Raw genomic sequence first — 20,255 nt, forward strand, 5'->3', positions numbered from 1 at the left:
ATGTCACTGCATGAATTTTCAAAGTGGTTCAATTTTGTCCAAAGATGGAATTCTCCTCAGGGGGAGGGGAGATGTTTCCTGAGGTATTTCTAAATGTGCCTGCTCGTTTCCTCATTCTGAATGGCATGCTGGGTGTGCTAAAATACGGTTTCAGAGTTTAGGCTTTGACAATAAAATTATTTGTTGCTTTTGTCATTTGTAAATAGAAAACAATTTCTGAAAAGGATCTTTTCACAATATTCTGTTTAATCTGTATACAGGCCAAAAAAGAATTTTTTTTTTTTTTGCTTGTTGAATATCATGGGCAGGTTTTTGGAAGAGATTCTGAAGTGGCTCGCGTTCAGGGGAGACACAGTGACAAATATATTTCCTTTTATTAATCATATGGGCACTGCCCTAGGAATAGCCACCACAGGGAGAAGTCACAATCAAAAAGTCTTTGTTGGGGCGCCTGGATGACTCAGTCCATTAAGTGTCTGCCTTTGGCTCAAGTCATGATCCTGGAGTCCTAGAATGGAGCTCTGCATCGGGCTCCCTGATCAGTGGGAGTCTACCCCTCCCCTCCATCTGCCCCTCCCCTCAGCTCATGCTCTCTTTTGCTCTCTCTCTCACTCTTTCAAATAAATAAATAAAATCTTAAAAAAAGTGTTTGTTTTGAAAACAGCAAAAGAGAATGACAAAAAGTATAATATTTATCATAGTATCTTCAGTGTTTAAATTTGCAGTGAATGTCTTTTGGAAACCCTAATACATTTAATGTTGTACATTTTGATTGTCCTAAAGATAAGGTTACTGTCTAGGAACTATAATCAAATTCCAATAGAATCCTCCTATAAAGTTAGATATACTTATTCTTTAATAAAATGTAATAAAAGTTTACTCCCAGCAAAGAGAAAGTATACATTATTTCTGTTCATATAGATTCCATGAAGATTTATGATATCCTGTGTTGTTTTCCCTGAGACACAATCTCCAAAGGACTGAACAAAATGCTTGTTTCATTATTACTTTAAAGTAAAGGAAAAGTGAGTATTAAGGATGAAATTTTCCAATTTAAGGGCAATTTCAGAGATAAGAAAATGTATTTCACAGACATGAAAGGAATTTTTACAGTTTCTGGTACAACATCACGAAGACGGATTATATTTTTAAAATGTCTCTCAAAGCATTTTTAAAAATCTGAAAAGCAAACACTAAGTGATTTATATTTAAAGGCCTGTATCAAAAATCAGTTGATCTTCTTTTGTTCATGTAAAGATTCTTTTAAAAAATATTGCTGACATGAGGCCTTTTGTTTTACTTGCTCTTCTCTCAGATGAGTGGGTGAATACAGTGCTTCTCCTCACAGAAGTGGCCTTTATTTTTTTTTAAATTTTTATTTAAATATAATTTACTTAACATACAGTATATCATTAGTTTCAGGGGTAGAATTTAGTGATTCGTCAGTTGCATATAACACCCAGTGCTCATTACATCAAGTGCCCTCGTTAATGTCCATCAGAACTGGGCTTTAAAAACCCTTTCCAAAGGAAGGATTCCTCTTGTTTCCCCTCCGTCACCACCCCATTTTGTAACAGGTTTATGCTACCATATAGATAAAAAGAAAACAGCAACCTTGAAAGTTGGCAATTAGAGTCTACTTGTTATTTTTCACCTTCAGGAACAGAGGAGAAGGAGATTAGAGTAGTAACTATGTAGTAAAATTAGAGACAGAATTATGGATCTGGAACAAGAAGACTATAGACCCCATAAGACCAATGTTGAGAAAATGAATGTTTTGGGAGAAGTCCTTAAAGATAGGGGAGAAAATGAAATTGGAAAGAAATCTAGAAGAAGTATGATATATGTTTGGAGAGAAAGGTGTGAAAGCAGTATTTGATGTGAGCAAGATTTGTTTTACCACTGAGTTGGTTATCCAGAGCTACGAACCCATTGTGGAAGAGAAGAACCACTGACTTCCTGGAGTATTGTGGAACTCTAAGTGATATGGAGGAACTTAGGGACCCCAGAATATAAATATTTCCCTAGTTTGCCTCTTGTTCTATTAAGAGGCATGCAGCCACTATGGGGGCCCTGTGGAGACCCCGAGATTTCGTGGGCCCTTTGTAGGAGGAACTGGCACTGAGCTCCCGAGGTCCAACTTGGTGAGAGGTAGCCATGGCAGATTTGCCCTGTCATTTCTCAAGGCTCAAGAAAGCAAGCTTTGGCCTGGAAGCCCCGGAAACATCCCTAACTGGCATATTGAGAATTTATTAAGGAAATGAAAGATTCACAGATGCCGGAACACAGCGATGAGACCAAGGTCATTGTCCCCAGGATGTGTAACTGTGTCAGCAAAGGGATTGATGTGAGGTAAACGGTGTCAGCAACAAGTGCCACAATTAGACTTGCTTTCCTAACAACTTAATAAAATACCCTAGGGAAGAAAGGCTTCTGGACATATAAAAAACCAATTATTTAAATGATTAAATATCAAACATAGTCTTGTGTTAAATAACACATGTTCAACGTGAACATTTGTACAGAATTTTATTTATTTTATTGCAAGTATTCTATTACAATCAATTTGGGGGTTACACCCCAACTAGGAGAAATGCTTTCTGGTGTAACAGTTTAAAGCATACATTCTTTTTGCTCTTGTCAAATGACTGATGATATGGGTTTTTTAATAAGTCATTAGAGAAATGACAGGAAAATGCTGTTATTCTGAGCAACACTGCACTTTAAATATCTTTTATTGGAGTCTCAGCTATTTCCAAGCACATCATTAATAGTTCCAATCACCCTGGAGTTAACTGGAGTTCAAATAACTCATTAATTTACAAAGGATTTTGAGACCTTTTAAGTATGATAAAGTTGTATGGAATATTAAGTTCTATTTTACCTCCTGAAAATGTTTTGTATAATTTATTTAGAGTGTAAACATACGCTGTAATTATTTAATGCAGGGGAAATTTTGAAAAAACAAATTCATAGCTACATAAAAGTATAAACTTTGGAAGGCTTATGTATAGACTTTTCTAAAATTGCTGATGTGCTGAACCAGAATTGCCTGATTCATTAGGGAATCTTGTAAAAGCTCCATTCAAATACAGCTTTTCATTTAATAACCACTCCCTCTGACATTCATGAGCATGATGAAAGTGAACTAAGAGCTCCTACTGGTAGAAATAAATATTATTAAACTTGAAATATGTTTCTTGTCCCTTATGTGGGATTCTGGGTGCAGAAGAGATGGTGGAAAGGCTTGTCCAGTCTTACTATTAATGGATTAATGAAAATGTGTTTATTCATAATGTGTAAGTTAGCAAACTAAAAATAACTATGTTTTAAATTCAACTCCAGTAGGTTAGGGCATTTCTTTATAGTATATATTTAAAAATACAAATGCCTGTTTTGCATCTATTTTATTTTTGTGTGTGCACGCATGCGTGAACCAACGTGCCAGGAATGTGAGTTGTGCCCTTTTTACCTTATAATTGTTGGTGCTCAGTGCTCATAATCAATAAAAAGTGCTAATCCAGTACAAAATGAAACTGTAAATGATATCAACATGCTTTTTGAGAAGAAAGTTCTTGGCTATATAATTAATTTGTTTTTCCCTTCCAGCTTTCCAGACTTCAGATACCATATCAACACATTAATTAGGAAGTATATCAGAAATGTCATATTAGCTATTCAAGGGGAATTATGCAGTTACAAACATTTTTTTAGAATGATTTGTAAAACTGAACATTAGAGACCCATCAATTTTGCAATTATACAATCTTAACTTTTAATGCCAGTAATTTTCAACTATTAAGTCACATGACATTTTCAAAATATCTCAAAGACATGATCTTTCTGTTCCAAGATGGCGAGTTCACTTTTTGTTTGTTTTTAACCCATTTGTTACGCACTTGTGGTCATTCTTAGTTTTTTGGGGACTGGCAAACATAATTTGGGGTTAATTCTTACCGTAATTGCAGGTCCAGCAAAAGCCAAGCTCAGCAACATGAGGAATGGAATTGCCTCCTGGGTTGGCTCAATATACGGCATGCTAAGACTCCGGTCATAGCAGCTGAATCCAGAGTGCACAGGTTTGAAGACATCCGTGAGTTCAAGGAAATACAGGCTAACCACCGACGATGCCAATATAGGCAACTGGGAAGGAAGGACATAGAAGAGCAATTCATTATGGTGCACGGCTCACACATAGGACCAGTGCATCTTTAAGAGGAAACAAATGGCTATTTCCCCTTCCCTCACCACTCTCTTCCAATCTCAGACTTAAAACCTTTCATAAATGCTATGGTTTCTGCTTTCAGAACATCTAATTCACCTACCTCTGTCACCAGCCTGCTATGAGCCCATGTCTTGTCCCTCACCTTTGCTCTCAGATCACCTCCTAACTGGTGTTGTATTTTCAAGTCTTCTCTCCCCACCCCACCTATCCTTTTTCCACCCAGCAAACCAAGGGGTCTTTGGAAAATATTTTTGATCATATCCCTCCCTATCTTAACCACTATAGTGCTTTCCATTCTACCTGAATAATATCCAAATGTCACATCATGGAGTATAAATTTCTGCATGAACTGGCTCTTGTTTCAGTTTCTTACATCTTCTTGTACAGTGTTTATACAACTCCCCAGCCTCCTGCCCACTATAATCTAATTGGTTTTCACACTTTTCCTAAACAGTCACATTCATTTCTTAGTGTCCTTTGCATTTGCCGTTTCTTCTTCTTTTTGTGCTCCTCCTCTGGCTCTTTGTATAAACTGGCTTCTTTTCGTCATTTAATGATGACTTCCTGTCATCAGGTCTCCCAACAGCCAGACAAGGCAACACGGGCCCTTCCCAGTGCCACCGGGCCTAGTGGGAAGTCAAAGGTCAAAGGCAGAAGGACTAGACAAGATGGTGAGGCCCACAGGAAAACAAAAGCTGGGAGTCAGAGTTCAAAATCCACGGTCCCCAAGGGCAAGAATGGTGCTGCTTTTCCAGCCAAAACAAAGAAGACAGTTGCCCTAAAGAAGTCGTTGACCATGTGGCCAAGGAGAGGCCCAAAGCCAAGGCCGCTGTTCCTCTTAGGGGTGGCGAGTCTAAGATGGTGCGTGAACCCCTGGTCAGGAAGACAGAGGCCCCCAAGGGCTCGAGGAGGCTGGGCATGCCCACCAATGCCTCATCATCCAAACTGGCCAGTAGGAAGGCAGAGGCTGAAAGCTAGAGCTGGGGTGGAGACATGGAGATCCTGCCAGAGCTTTTATTCCCCAATAAACCGTTACTCTATTTAGTTCATTGTAAACTATTTATCAATAAAGGCTTTTTTTCCCCTCACACACACACACACAAAGGTAGCCCTTGATCCATCCTTCCCTCTCTGCCCTTATCATCTTGCTTGATTTTCTTCATGGCATCGATCATTAACCAAAATTACCTTGTCAGTTTAATACTTCACCTGTTTATTTTTCATCACCCTCTCTCCGTCTCCCACTGAAATACATGCTCCATGAAGTGAGAGTCTGCCACTAATATTTATTTATTGCTGAGTCAGGGCATAGAATTGTTCCTGGCACATGGTGGGCATGTAGTACATCTTTTAATAATTTAATACTGCAATAAATACTTGTTGATAAATGACTAATTGAATAAGTTAATAACTAGACTAGAGTTATCAGATTTAGCAATGAAAATACAGGTCACCCAGTGAGATTATAATTTCAGATAAGCAATGAGCAATTATTAGTATAAGTATGTCCCATGCAGTTATTTGGAGGATACTTATGCTAAAAATTATTTATGGTTTATCTGAAATTGTAATTTCACTGGACGTCCTTTAGTTTGTCTGGTTAAACCTAAATTACACATTTACCTTTGAGACTTTGTATTATGGATTCAATTATTTATTCACTCAACCTACAATATGTCAGGTACCATGTGGATGCTAGCTATAATATGGTTGAACAGGACATGGGCTTGGCCAGCAAGGATCATAAGATAATGAGACACTTGCTCTCAACTTAAGAGAAAATACTGCATGTACATTGATGGTAGACCTTTCAGAATTTGAAAATTCAGATTAAATCACACATATATTAAGAATTGTTTAGCTTAAGGCTTTGTTACTTTTAGAGGATACAAGATTTAGTTGACTAAACAGAGCAGATTTTTGATGAAGACATTATTGACCATCCGTGATATCTGGTTGTTCAGTTAAAAAAATAAATTTACAAAACAGCATTATGCCTTCTTTTCCCAAGGGCCTTTTTTTTTTTTTTTTTTAAAGATTTTATTTATCCATTTGACAGAGAGAGAGACAGCGAGAGAGGGAACACAAGCAGGGGGAGTGGGAAAGGGAGAAGCAGGCTTCCTGCCGAGCTGGGAGCCCGATGTGGGACTCGATCCCGGGACTCCAGGATCATGACCTGAGCCGAAGGCAGTTGCTTAACCAACTGAGCCACCCAGGTGCCCCCCCAAGGGTCTTTTTATAATGAGGTGAGAATTAGGTTTATTAGAAAAACTAATTATGTATAGAGATTAATCTGGCATTGTCCTCCTGTTTTTCAGATTGATGTTTTTCAATAGAACAAAAAGTACATCAAAACACTCACATTTCTCTTATTAGAACCCATGATCATTTGATCACTCCAAATATCTGATCATTTCTCCCCACCACCCCTCTCTCCTGTAATACACAACTAGGAGCTTTCGGTCTCAACCAGTAAAGCACCACTTCATGCTGCATGTGCGTGTTTGAGATTTTTCACTCAAATCCACTTAAATATATTTTACTTTTAATTTAACAAATAATGCATATAGCCCTTATTATGTGCCATCAGTTTTCTATCTTAGAAACCTTAAATAATTTTATTAATTCATTTTTAACTCATTTAACTTAAGACTTTTTATTATGATATAACATAGGTGCTATTATTATCCTTGTTTTGCAGGTGGATAAGCCCAGTCTCCTCTAGTAAGTGGCAGAGGTAGATTTTGAGCCCATGAATTGTAGCTCCAAAGTCTTATTTATTAACCACTATTCTATGCCTTTTTTTTTTCCTTCAAAAATGGGATTAGAGTTTTAGGGTAATGAAATACAACTAGCATCAATTAATGGGGGGGTGCTGTTTAGCTTAAAGTTCTGTTTAACTAAGGGTTTCTATTTGCAAATCTTTAGATAAAAATAATGTATCACTTTAGCATAAATAGACATTATCTTAAAAGTACTGTCTCCATAAAGTCAGTAAAAGTTTTCCCTCCATTAATGTGAATGTTAAGTATTTCACTTTTTTTTATTATGTTACGTTAATCACCATACATTACATCATTAGTTTTTGGTAAGTATTTCACTTTTAAACCAGATTTGATGACCCATCTTCTTTCCTCTTTCCCATGCCTTTAGTTCATATTTTAGGTCTTAGAAAGATATTTTGTAAATGGGAGTCATATCCGAGACCCTTGATACCCACGGAAATGACATTGGATCATCTCAGTTTAAGATACTAATGCTCCAGTAAAGTGAGTTTGATGTCTTCTGCAGAAAGGTGAACAAAATTTAATCAACATGACCAATCTGAAAATTAAACAAATCTTCCTTAGTAAAGACATTATTTGCCATTGAATTTTGTGGATGATTACTTTAGAATCTGCTTAACTGTACCAATGAAGATGCAGCTGTGAAATGAAAGTTCTATTCCTATATTGTACGTGTGTCTATGTGTTTACATGTAGGTACATGTGTATGTGTAAACAGGGAGGGACACTCTGAATTCAACATACTGTAGTCAAACCAGTGGGGTCATATAGTTTTCAAGGGAGGTCCTAATATCAGCTCTTCCACTCACTACCACCAGTGTGACCTTGGAAATGTTTTCCTTAAATCTTGTCTTCTTATCTATGAAATAGGTACATTGACAGTACGTAGCTATCATCACAGGCAGTTGAAAGGATGAAATGAACTATTGCAAGTAATTTCCAACAATACCTACAATGAAGAATAGCTTATAAATGTTAGTATTATTATTATTATTGTTGTTGTTGTAACTATTAATAATACTATACTTGTCAAATGTCCCCTTTTTCATAATTCTTTATATGGTAATCCTTTTTGAGAGTAATTTCCTCACTCTTAATTCCCTAGTACTTCTTTTTAGGAATTTTTTTTTTTTTTATTTGAGAGAGAGAGCATGTGCAAGTGAGAGAAAGATAGAGTACAACCAAGTGGGGATGTGCAGAGGGGGAGGGAGAAGCAAGCTCCCTGCTGAGCAGGGAGCCCAACGACGCAGGGCTCGATCCCAGGACCCTGAGATCATGACCTGAGCTGAAGGCAGACGCTTAACAGACTGAGCCACCCCTGGGCCCCTCTTTTTAGGAAATTTTTATATGCTGTTCTTTATTATAGTTATCTGCTATAAGTTAGCTGGAGCCTTTGCTCTGCTTCCCAAATGAAAATCTCCTTGAAGTGGGGGCCTAATCTTACTCATTTCTACACTTCCACTAATATTATACATCAGAATGACTTCCAAAATATATGCATATATATGAATATAATAAATTAATTTTTTGAGTGAAAATAATTCCCTTCAGTAATGTTATGCACCTTAATCATTTCAGACATCAGCCTGCTTTCAAGATCTTCCCAGCTTTCTACCCATGTATTAATAGCTTTTACAGTTCTATAGAAACATGTTTTAAGACCCTCATCTGTTTTCAAAATAATGGCCATATTTTTCTTCCTTTTGGTGTTGGTTTCTCTGGATTTTTTAAAAATCTTTTATCCTTTGCATTCTACTTCAGTTTGTTTTTAAGAAATAGTGATTTGGGGATGCCTGGGTGGATCATTCGGTTAAGCATCTGCCTTTGGCTCGGGTCATGATCCTAGGGTCCTGGGATCAAGTCCTGAATCCAGCTCCTTGCTCGGCGGGGAGCCTGCTTTTCTCTCTCCCACTGCTCCCCCTGCTTGTGCTCTCTCTCTCTCTCTCTCTGACAAATAAATAAATATCTTTTTTTTTTTAAGATTTTTTTTTTATTATTTATTCATTTGAGACACAGAGATACAGAGAGAGAGAGAGAAAGCATGAGCAGGGAAAGAGGCAGAGGGAGAGGGAGAAGCAGGCTCCCCGCTGAGCCAGAAGCCCGATGTGGGGCTCGATCCCAGGACCCCGGGATCATGACCCGAGCCGAAAGCAGACGCCTAACCATCTGAGCCACCCAGGCGCCCCAATAAATAAATATCTTAAAAAAAAAAGAAATAGTGATTTGAACAAAATATTTATAATATTTGAGGAAAAAGTAATTTTATACATTGTTGTCCTATATTGTATTTTACTACCAGATAACATAATAAATTAAATTACAATGCTTCCTTCTAACACACTTATCCTCAGAGGTATCTTTCATCTTTTGAAATACTCATCAACAAATGGAAGAATTTTAACAGATGGTATGTACTAATTTGGGTACAAATATAGAATTGATATATATACAAAATAAAATCGCACAGACATCTTTCGATTGCATTTAAAATGAGATTTTAAAAGAGATTTTAAAAGATCCATATAGGCAGGCATTAGGAAATTTATTCTCTAGTTATTTTGTAGCCAAGAAAAAAGTATGAACTTGCTATTTTTATGCAACGATACAGAGGAGGGAAATTACCTGAAGATTAGGAAAATTTTTTTTCTTTTTTAAAAAAAGAGATTGATTCTTATAATTACCATCTGCTAAGGAACTTGTGAGTAAAAATAACAGAAGCAATCTTTAAGAGACGATTACAACAGTTTTAGAGGACAAGGCAAACAAAAGAAATGCGATTCAAAAGATTACATTTGCTAGATAATATTGATTTTTTGAGGCCTATTTAAAAAAAACAAATCGACGGTATGTATCAATTTTTGCAAAACATTTTATGGAATCTATCATGACATTTTATCTAGGTCAGATAACTTACTTGCTTTTAGCATGTTGATAATGAGAACAAGCTTTCCTTCTCATTTGGGAGCGTCTACTTTGCTCTTGGCCTAGAGTAATACAGGTCAGTTCCATTCTTTTCCTTTTTCATGGCCATCATGAATGTAGAGTCTTATGAAATCCTCTTAAACTGGTGGGAACATAGTCGCAAAGAGCCATTTAATGTATATAATATTAATACTCCTTTATTTATTTATTCAACAAATATCTCCTGAGAGCCTGCTAGCGTTAGGCCTGGGAATACAGATGGAATAAACCAAAGTCCTTGTTCTCATGAAGATTTCGTTCTCGCTGAGGAAGGCAGATAACAATTTAAAAATTATAATATGAGAAAGAACATAGACTCTAAAGAAGATAAAAGAGAAGGTGTGGTAACTGAGCGCCTGGATTGTTCTTTTAGATCAGGAAAGGCCTACCTAAGTAGGTGTCATTCAAGCAAAAACTTCACGGGGCAAGAAAGAACTAACCATCTAAAAACCAGGTAAAAGGCAGACTCAAAAGGGAGAAGTGACAGAAGAAGTCAGAAAGGTGGATTTGGGGCCAAGCTTTGCAGAGAATTGAAGGCTGTGGCCGGAGTTAATATTTTATGCAAAGTACGTTTGGAAACGCTTTGGAGAATTTAAGCAGGGGTATAATATGACTTGAAATATATTTTACAGACATCACTCTGGCTGTTGGGTTGCGGATGAATTGTGGGGAGTCAAAAGTAGAAGCAGAGTGAAAATTTAGAAGGCTCTTCAAAACTCAGCAAAAACTTACTGACTACTACGTAGTGTGCACCTGACACTTCTCTGTGAGTGAGGAAGACCCTGGTCAACAACAGAAAACTCTCCGCATCCAAGGAGCTTCCATACTAGTGGATGTGCGGCATCCATGGCAGCAAGACGATCACAGGTGCAGTACTGGAGATGTAGAGAAGTTGCCAGATCCAGATGCGATTTTGGAGACAGAAATGACAGGACTTATTGATAGTCTGGTCCCTGAAGGAAAAAGAATCAAGGCTGATTTCGAGGATCCGCGGCTCGAGCAATCAGGTCAGAGACATCATTTATTGGAAGAGGGAAGGTTGGGAGAAGCTTGAGTAGGAGAAATCTAAGGTTCTGTTCTGGAAATAGGAAAGTTGAGATGCCTCTTAGGTATCAAAATGTAGCTGTCAGAAGAGTAAGATGCCAATCTGGACCAAGGCTGCTAGTGAAAAGCTGCACATGATTGATACAGGATGATTTAAACAACATCACACTGGCTTTTGAACGCTTGCACAAGAAATTTCAGAACGAAATTACTTTGCTTTTACTACAAATAATGGCACAAGAAGTCAAAGAATGTAATTGTGTAGATTCTTACCACTCATATGCAAGAGGTAATCTATAAGAAAAGAAACATTTTTAAATGTAATAACAAATTTAATTTAATTTAATTTTTTTTGTGAATAACAAAGTTTAAATGGGAGGCTGGGAACCAATTCTGATAAAGTATCCCCAAATCATATAAAATGTGAAATTTAAAACATTAATACAATATATTGAAATCAAGTTGAAACTGGAAGAAATATTAGCAGATCAAAGTAATTTTACTGGGGCGCCTGGGTGGCTCAGTCGTTAAGAGTCTGCCTTCGGCTCAGGTCATGATCCCAGGGTCCTGGGATCGAGTCCCACATCGGGCTCCCTGCTCCGCGGGAAGCCTGCTTCTCCCTCTCCCACTCCCCCTGCTTGTGTTCCCTCTCTCGCTGTGTCTCTCTCTGTCAAATAAATAAATAAAATCTTTAAAAAAAAAAAAAGTAATTTTACTAAAACTTGTGCCACAAAGGAGGTTGTCATAGGTGAACACAGCGATGATAGAATTTTCCACTTCCTACAGTGCAATATTTAATGATATTTCTAGTAATGTTTCCTTAAAATATTGGCAATTATAATAACTAAAAATATATACTATAATATAGTATAGGGCTTTATAGTTTATAACACTATCTTAATTGCAGCATATTTAGATGAACTACAATGAATCTCAAAAATACGGGTTATAAAAAACGCACTGACATGTGTAGTGTTGTTAAGGGAAGGAAAAGGTCAAGAATGAGTCTGTATGTAAGACCATTCAAGGTCTAGGTATCTAAATTAGTTTTCACAAATAAACTGGCTGTGGTTTAAATGGCATGCAGAGATACAAATTCAAACGGGACAGTGTGATAGAAGGAAACTAATGTCAGCCTCAGAGCCAGGAGAAGCCACTTTCTCCCTTCCTTTATTCCACTAGCTTCTAGAATTTGGGGCAAGTCGCTTAACCTTTCTGGGCCTCGTCTGTTCTCAGTGAAATGGGGGGCTGCTTACATTGCCATGTAGTTCTAGAATTCTCCATGTGCTGGCATGATTTCAGAGACATTCCACTCATTTCTTTTACACGGTCACTACCCTCTATAATGTATTAGGTCTTCCACCTCTGTCCTCTGCGTGATTCATTTCATCCTCCACATTACTTCTAGGCTGAGTTTTCTTTAAGAATGTCCCACCAATAACTGAATAAAGTGCCAATTTTTTAGAATGACACTCATGACCTTTTATATTATAGCCTAGTCTGCTGTTTAATTTTGTTCCATACCTACTTTCCACTGTCCCAACTCACAAACAGCCATTACACTTACGTCTCAAAAGACATGTTCTAGTCTCTGTTTGACATTACATTTTCACATTTGTGTCCCATAAAAATTGTCCTCATAAAGGTCAAGATGACATGATTTTTTCTCCCTGAAAACTTCTCCATGCTTTTCATTCAGAACAGAAGACTCTGACTCCTGTACTCCATATATATTTTATTGTAGGACCTGTTTGCTTTGGACGATAGTTTTTTGCATATTATCAACCTTAGTCTTAAGATTAAGTACTTAAAATTGAGACCTGTGTATTTCACACAGTGCTCTGAATGTTTCAGGTGTTCAGTAAATGTTCACCAAATTCAATCAAAAGAAAATAGGACATTACTATTAAATAAACAGAAAACATGAACGATTTCTTAACAATCCCATAGCATATGTTTTGGGGATGTGGGTGCCAGATACTGTGTTAAGTTCTATAACAGATTGCTGCATTCAGTCCATACCTTATAAAGTATCTACTGGTATTCCCAATTTACAGATGAGAAAACTGAGGCAGATGTCGGTTACATAAATTGTCCAGGGGTCACAAAGCTGATGAGTGGGAGCACCCAGATTCCTACCCAGGTGCCTAAGTTCAGGAAACATGCTGTCAACTTCTTTGCTCATGGCTCTCAACCTACTGTCCCCTCAACATTGTTACAAAGGCTGATTGCCACAGGGAAAGAGGGTGTTGCCGGAAATGTGTGCCATTTAAAAAAAGTCACCCACTTTTTCACTCTTAAAGTTTCTCTACCTCTTTAGCTCCCAAACATGAACATTGGTTCTTTTTAAAAAAAAAAAAATTATTTATTTATTTGACAGACGGAGAGTACAAGCAGGGGGAGCGGCAGGCAGAGGGAGAAGCAGGCTCCCCGCCGAGCAGAGAGCTCGATGTGGGGCTCGATCCTGGGACTCCGGGATCATGACCTGAGCCAAAGGCAGACGCTTAACAACTGAGCCACCCAGGTGCTCCATGAAAATTGCTTCTTGTGCTCAAATCTACTACCTATCTTTTCTACAGCTCAGTTAACTTTCAGTTACTGAAAGTAGAATTTATTGGGGCGCCTGGGTGGCTCAGTTGTTAAGCGTCTGCCTTTGGCTCAGGTCATGGTCCAAGGGTCCTGGGATCGATCCCCCCGTAGGGTTCCCTGCTCCGTGGGAAGCCTGCTTCTCCCTCTCCCACTCCCCCCTGCTTGTGTTCCCTCTCTCTCTGTCAAATAAATAAATAAATAAATAAATAAATAAAATAAACAAAAATAAAAACAAAAGAAAGTAGAATTTATCGAGCAGCAATTCATATCTAAAAAGAAAAGCGCTTTTATTGGGTTTTTATGTAAGCATCATGACCTCTTTGGGAACTGTAAGATAAATTTTGAGAAAACACCCTGCTCCAGATACGTTAAACAGCTTGCCTGGCTTCTAAGTACCAAGCCAGAGTGGGGAGCTGTATCCGTTCAACTCCCAGAAGCACGAGCCTCATTCCACCCTGCTGCCGCTCTGGCACATGCCACCATCTGGCATTAGTCCGGTGCTTTTCAGGAAAGAAGAACCCCAGCCTTCCGTGGAAATGCCGCATAAGGACAGAGGCGAGAGATGGCCATGTGTGCAATGGGGTTTCAACAGCGGCACCAAGAGTGAAAAGTGCTAGGCACTTTCAAATCACACTCTTGATCATCTGATAGTCCAAGGTCTTAAAGCTCTTCCCCGCGCGGTTTCTCCAATGGAATTTTAATGGTTTTTTGGTAATATCTTAAGAACCCTTAATTATATCTTGGATGTTTTCTGCTCTTATCTTCACTTTTGTTTTCCCTCATAAATAACTTCTAGTATAAAATACCAGGGATTGGGCACCTTTAAAGCTCCAGATGCTTTCCTGTTCTCATTGTTTCCTCTGCACTGCTTTCTCTAACTGCACAGAGACAGACCGAGGAATGCCTCTGTCATAGGGATTGTCATATGGGATGGCAGTTGTTCCTCCACTTTTCTCTTTTACCCAGTGATACGACCCTTGAGAACAGAGAAATGGTCTTACTCACTTCTCTGTCCCCAGGGCCTAGTATAGAGAAGGACATACTCAGTAGCCTCAGTGTTGAATAAATACATACATGGATGGATGGCTCTAGCAGAGATGTTAAGTGGTTTACACAATTCTTGCCGTGTGGTTAATATGATAAAAGAAAAATACCCATGTTAAAAGATCCTTGCCTACTTCTCTCACAGAACATGCTCCTATTGTAAATTTCTAGAATTCGAATAACGATTTTTTTTAAGCATTGAAGAACACAAGAAACTCAAACTAAGTCCCTCAAATAGCAATGGTAGTTAATAGGGATGAGCAACCAGACCTAACATATATGTTAGGTTTAATGAGAAAGCTCTGTTCTATGTCTTTATATCCAAATATAAAGTACACCTTCATAGCTCTAAAAACATTAATTAGAATCATTCAATGATCAAACAGTAAAGTTTAAAATAATAATACATGTCCTTTATTATCTGAATATTGACCCAGCATTAGGCTTGGGGTAGTAAGCTTTGTAATCACCAGTTTTAACCTCAGGTTTTGAAGATTTGCTCCTCTTACATAATTAGACAATGAGGTATATGCATTGTCTTGGAAAGCATTTTGTTCTTTAAACCAAATTAGACACTAAGACCTGAGGCTGGGGACCTGTACCTCAATTGTTAAAAGTAATTGCTTTTAAATCTTTCTAGAGTTGTAATTTCTTTTCCCTTAGAACATATACCCGACTTTTAAAAATATGGGTACAAGTAGCAATTTAATGCTGCTAATATTTTCCAGGTGCCATTTAAAGAAGTTTACATTTCTGAACTCATGCAATCTTTGCAAAACCTCTTGCTATTATTAGGTACTATTATTATCCCCACAGATGAGAGAACTGAGGCATAGACATATGACATGATCTGTGCAAGATTATACAGCTGGGTAGCTCGATTATAAACTCTAAGAAGCCCAACGCCTGAGTTCACGTTCGTGATCATTATACTTACTGCCTTTTGCTAAAACTTCCACCTCTGACCTTTGCCTTCACAAAGACATTGAGAAATAGCAGAAGTAAACTAATATAAAGTACATTTTATCTTTATATACCATGGATGCCTCCCTACAATTGCTGCTATGATTGGTATTATGCATGTATTTCTGATATCTCCTAAAAATTTAAAATTTTAATATACTTAGATTAAATGGATTTTACTATTAGTTGGATTATTTTCACTATTACTTGGATTATTTTATTCATGTAGAGAAAACATATATATTTTCACCTGAATGGTCTTACAAAGGAAATACATAGTACCTTTGGGGTCCAATACATATATCCTAATATGAAACAACATAGAAGTAAAAGAAAAATAAATAAATACTGTCAGGCAATGTCAGGGAAATGAAATGTAACTGAAAATTACTAAAATTTTGAAATATAGAATAACAAAACCAAAATTATGATTTTGAGATCTAAAGTGACATATAATTTTATGTTATAAACACAGAAATTATTGAATTAGAGATCAATCTTTTGAAAAATTTTTGAGTTGTTCACTAAATTCAGGTACCAAATTTATCATTAAACTATTTTATGTAAGCACTATAAAAGTTTATATTTTTTATTATGTAATAATTAATTGATTTAAATCATAACATTTATTGAGTGTATACTTTGTGGCTGATATATTTTATTTGACCTATCAATTATCCAACAAAGGGATTTTTAATCTATTTTTTTAGATAAGAACTTAACAATGTCTCAAGAACCACTCTCTCCTTCAAGCTTGTCTCCTACGTACTTAGATGCATACTTAAATGCATATTATGAGCCCACCTTCAAGATTAAAGATTTTCCAAGGCTGCTAAGGATTTTATTTACTTGAATGTATCTGTGAAAGACATCAATGAATATAAAAGGAATACTGAAGGTGGAATATTAATGTGGGACAGGACATTAATAACTTTTACTTTCCAACATTCTAAGGCTGTGATTAAATTAAGTATAATTGTATCATGTGTTTCATTTTGACATGCATCAAAAAGTCAGATGAATAAATATACACACCAAATACAATGTAACGTGGCATACAAGTACATCTGGCAAAGAGGCACATTTTATTACTCAAGTTTTAAATGAATAAATCTAATTACTGCTGGATTGCTTGACCAACACAAAAACCTGGGAAAGTAAGTAGTTTGAACCAAAAGTCAAAAGAGTAAATGAGATCATGTGTGTGTGTGTGTGTGTTTGTGTGCGCGCGCGCGCGTGCATGCGCCATTCGGCAGACTTTAATTAGAGTTTTACCTGGTGCCATGCACATATCTTTGGAAGGTGGCCCAGTAGGATGGATGTCTCTGAGCTGGAGGGACCATTAAGCAGTGTTGTGGCTGATGACATTTTTAAGCAACCTCTCTACCCATTTCAAGAAGTAACCATCCATCAGAGATTTGGTTAGCCTCTGCACATATGCCAAGATTTGAGCAGCCTCTGATTTTGGCAACCCAACCATCTGGTCTGTGTAGCTAAGCAGCCCTATTTTGCTGTTGAAGAAGGGGAGGTCCCTGCCTCACTGCCCAAGCTCAGTGTCTGCCCCTTTGTTATGCTTAACTGCCTCTGTCTAGATTAGAAGTTGTTGTCCTCATTATGGTTTTTAATATGGCCTGGAAAATGAAGAAACAACACAGGAGAGGATGTGAGACTGAAACACAGCTCACTGAGGTATTTGTGCTTCTTGCGGTCATCTCGTATTACCCATCTCTCCTCTCCTCTGTTGTGTTGACCTCTGCAATCTTAAAATGCAAGAGTAGTGATGGAGGAAGGGACAGGTGGGCTGGGAGTTTTGGAATGAACAGTCTGTAAAATTATTTTATAGCCCCAGAGAGCAAGCATCTTCTGGGAGGTGCTGCACTTGGCCCTTCTTGGACATGTTGGAACACTTATCTGGGTGATGAAGTCTTAGCGATTTCTTCCCTTGTTTCTGAACTGGACTAAAAGGACCACTAGCCTTTGGAATCAGGCAGAGAAGACTGAGGCCAAGGCTACAACTAAAGCTGAGGCTCAGTACTGTCTCTATCTCCCTATCTCCATTAACTGACAGATTTCTTGACCAATGTGACTTTAATGCAACACAAATTTATGAGAGCCTATTATCTTTTCCCTGCTATTTCTATCGCTCTAGAGGTTGGAGTTGTAAAAAAATGAAAAAAATTAATTATCTTAATTATCTCCTGGTCTAATTATCTAAAAGTCACTAGAACCAATATTGTCCATGAAATAACTATATATGCATGAAACTTAAATATCAAAGAATCTAGCATCATTGAATAAATTTCTTCATGTATGTATAACATTCAAGTGGAAGTAGAAACCCAGGGTAGAAAAGTTTCAAAAGTTCATTTCTTTCTAGTATACAGTCTGCAACAGATTATTGCCCATCTTTTTATGTTTTCCCATGGAGAAGACTCATGATCTAAACCCAAACCTTTACAGTTGGGAGCTGTGTTTTAATCACCCAGATCTCAGTTGCTACAATACAAGCATCTCCAGATCATCACACAGGAGGCAAAAAATTTGTTAATTCTTTGGGGTGTATCCAACTGTCTCAAAAAAAAAAATTCCAATGAATTTCACCTTAATAGCCTAAGTGAAGTCACTTATTCCAGAAGATTAGATTACCCTTTGATTCATCTTTTCTTGTAGAACATAATTTTTTTTTTAATTTCATAGATGGCTGAAATGAAACATGAGAAGATATGTAATTTGCACTGGATAACTGCTGCTGAGTTCGTATAAGGTATATAGAAGATGTTCAGTAAATGTGGTTTCCATTTTGTGAGTGTGTTGTGTGTGTGTGTGTGTGTGGTGTGTGTGCTTCTATCAATAAAAAATGAGCATGTAGTCCAATAAGCTTTGGTTTATATGTACTTATATATTGAAACGGATTACTTTATCACTATATGCACATTATAAAACATACCAAAATGTGTGATACAAAAAAAAAAAATCAGGAAAACAAACTCCTTTCTGGGGAATCTAGTAAAGCCTGAAGGCACATAAAAAGTTAACTTTAGACAAGATGAGGGGTGGGTGGGTGGGTGTTGGCAAATGGGAAAGAGAAAACTCATTTACTAAGCACTCAGTTTCCATTAGAAATTGCTAGCCACATTATATAATTTGTACACAAAGAGTCACAAAAACAAGTGTGCCCACAGTTTTTGCACCTTTTTTACAAATGTGGAAATTGAGACTTGGAGAAAGTGAGTTACTTGCCCAGAGTTTGCTAGAATGTGTGCCTTATGTAACTAAAAGTATTATCTATGAAAATTAAAACAATTAGTTCTTTGTTTAAATGACACCGATTTGAAGTCTCAAATCTCAAAAACTCCATAGGTATGCCTTAGATCATAAAATGAGTATAAGAACTGAGGACTCATATAGACCTTGGAGATTGATTTAATCTTCCATTGTTCAATAATTCATGAGACAGAACAACATATTTGATGGGACATTCATCAGCACTTACTTTATAAATAAAAACGTCTCCATTAGCTGAAAAAAAGAAAGTTAAGGACAAATTTATGTGCCTATTAGTGCTGTTTTATTCCATCCATTCAGTGAAAATTTATTGAAACTCTACTATGGCCTAGGAAGAATGCCAGTAATGGTTCCATATTATTTCCACTAATTTAACTAAAAGGCACATAATAAGCCATCAATAAATATTTATTCAGTGAATGAATGAACTGTCATGAAGGTACAAACAGATTATACCTGGGTACTTCATTTTAGCACCCCTTTTCTGGAGACTACTTAATATAAGATTGGTCTCTTTTGGGCTCTGTCCACGTGGGCCTGGTTTCTGAAGCATGATTAAGACTTTATAAAATAGCAGTTTTACCACTAAGACAATTACATAGCCCAGGCTTTTGGTGAGGACATTAAATTGTAAACAACACATTCACACATAGTTTCATGGTTCCCACTCCCAAACAACAGTCTGCTAAACAAACTGATACCTCATTTACCTTTTCCTCTAAATACATTGATTTTAATTACCTATATTTCTCCCTCTCTTTAATTTATACCTCAATGGTCTAAGGCCAGTTCTAGAAAAATATACAGAAGCCATCTTGTTATAGCAAATAAGGAAGCAATTATCTTCCTTTATGTTGAGTTAACATAAATGTTCTGTGATTTGAAAACAACCAAAGAATAATGGAACTACAGGGCAATTGATTCAGTGTCTAATTACTGAAAAACACCTCCACATTAATTGTGTCAAAATTAACATTTCTGTCCTTGGCTTCCATATTCCAAAATCCACTTGACCATGAGGAAATTATTGGAATTACATTTCTCAGCTAATTAATTCTAGAGGAAACCATAGAAGCTAAGATGCTCATAAATAGACATTTCACAGTCTAAATACAAACTTCTTTCTTTTTTTTCTTGTGCTCAACATAGGAGTATAGTACTACTTGGGTTTTAGGCATATACTTGGACCTCTTTGAGTCTTAGTTACTTCATTTGTAGAACAGAGTTAGTATCTACTGCTCAGTTGTATTTAAAGGATCAAAAAAGACAATGATGTGAAAAATTACATTACATTATAATAGAAAATTCAGTTATTTTGTTACTGATAATGTAAATTATATTCTTATTCCTTCAATGTT

The 20,255-nt window shown here is 37.0% G+C and overlaps 1 protein-coding gene across 1 annotated transcript in view; it reads right to left on the minus strand.

Annotated features, from left to right (window-relative positions):
• The window catches only part of PLPPR4 (phospholipid phosphatase related 4), a 41,723-nt gene that overhangs the window by 14,657 nt on the left and 6,811 nt on the right, over nt 1-20,255 (minus strand). Inside the window, exon 2 of the mRNA XM_036069554.2 lies at nt 3,958-4,143. Within this exon, the coding sequence (XP_035925447.1) occupies nt 3,958-4,143 (186 nt within the window). The remainder of the gene's footprint in view (nt 1-3,957; nt 4,144-20,255) is intronic.

The sequence above is a fragment of the Halichoerus grypus genome, chromosome 5 (genome assembly GCF_964656455.1).
Source record: "Halichoerus grypus chromosome 5, mHalGry1.hap1.1, whole genome shotgun sequence".
Classification (NCBI taxonomy): Eukaryota; Metazoa; Chordata; class Mammalia; order Carnivora; family Phocidae; genus Halichoerus; species Halichoerus grypus.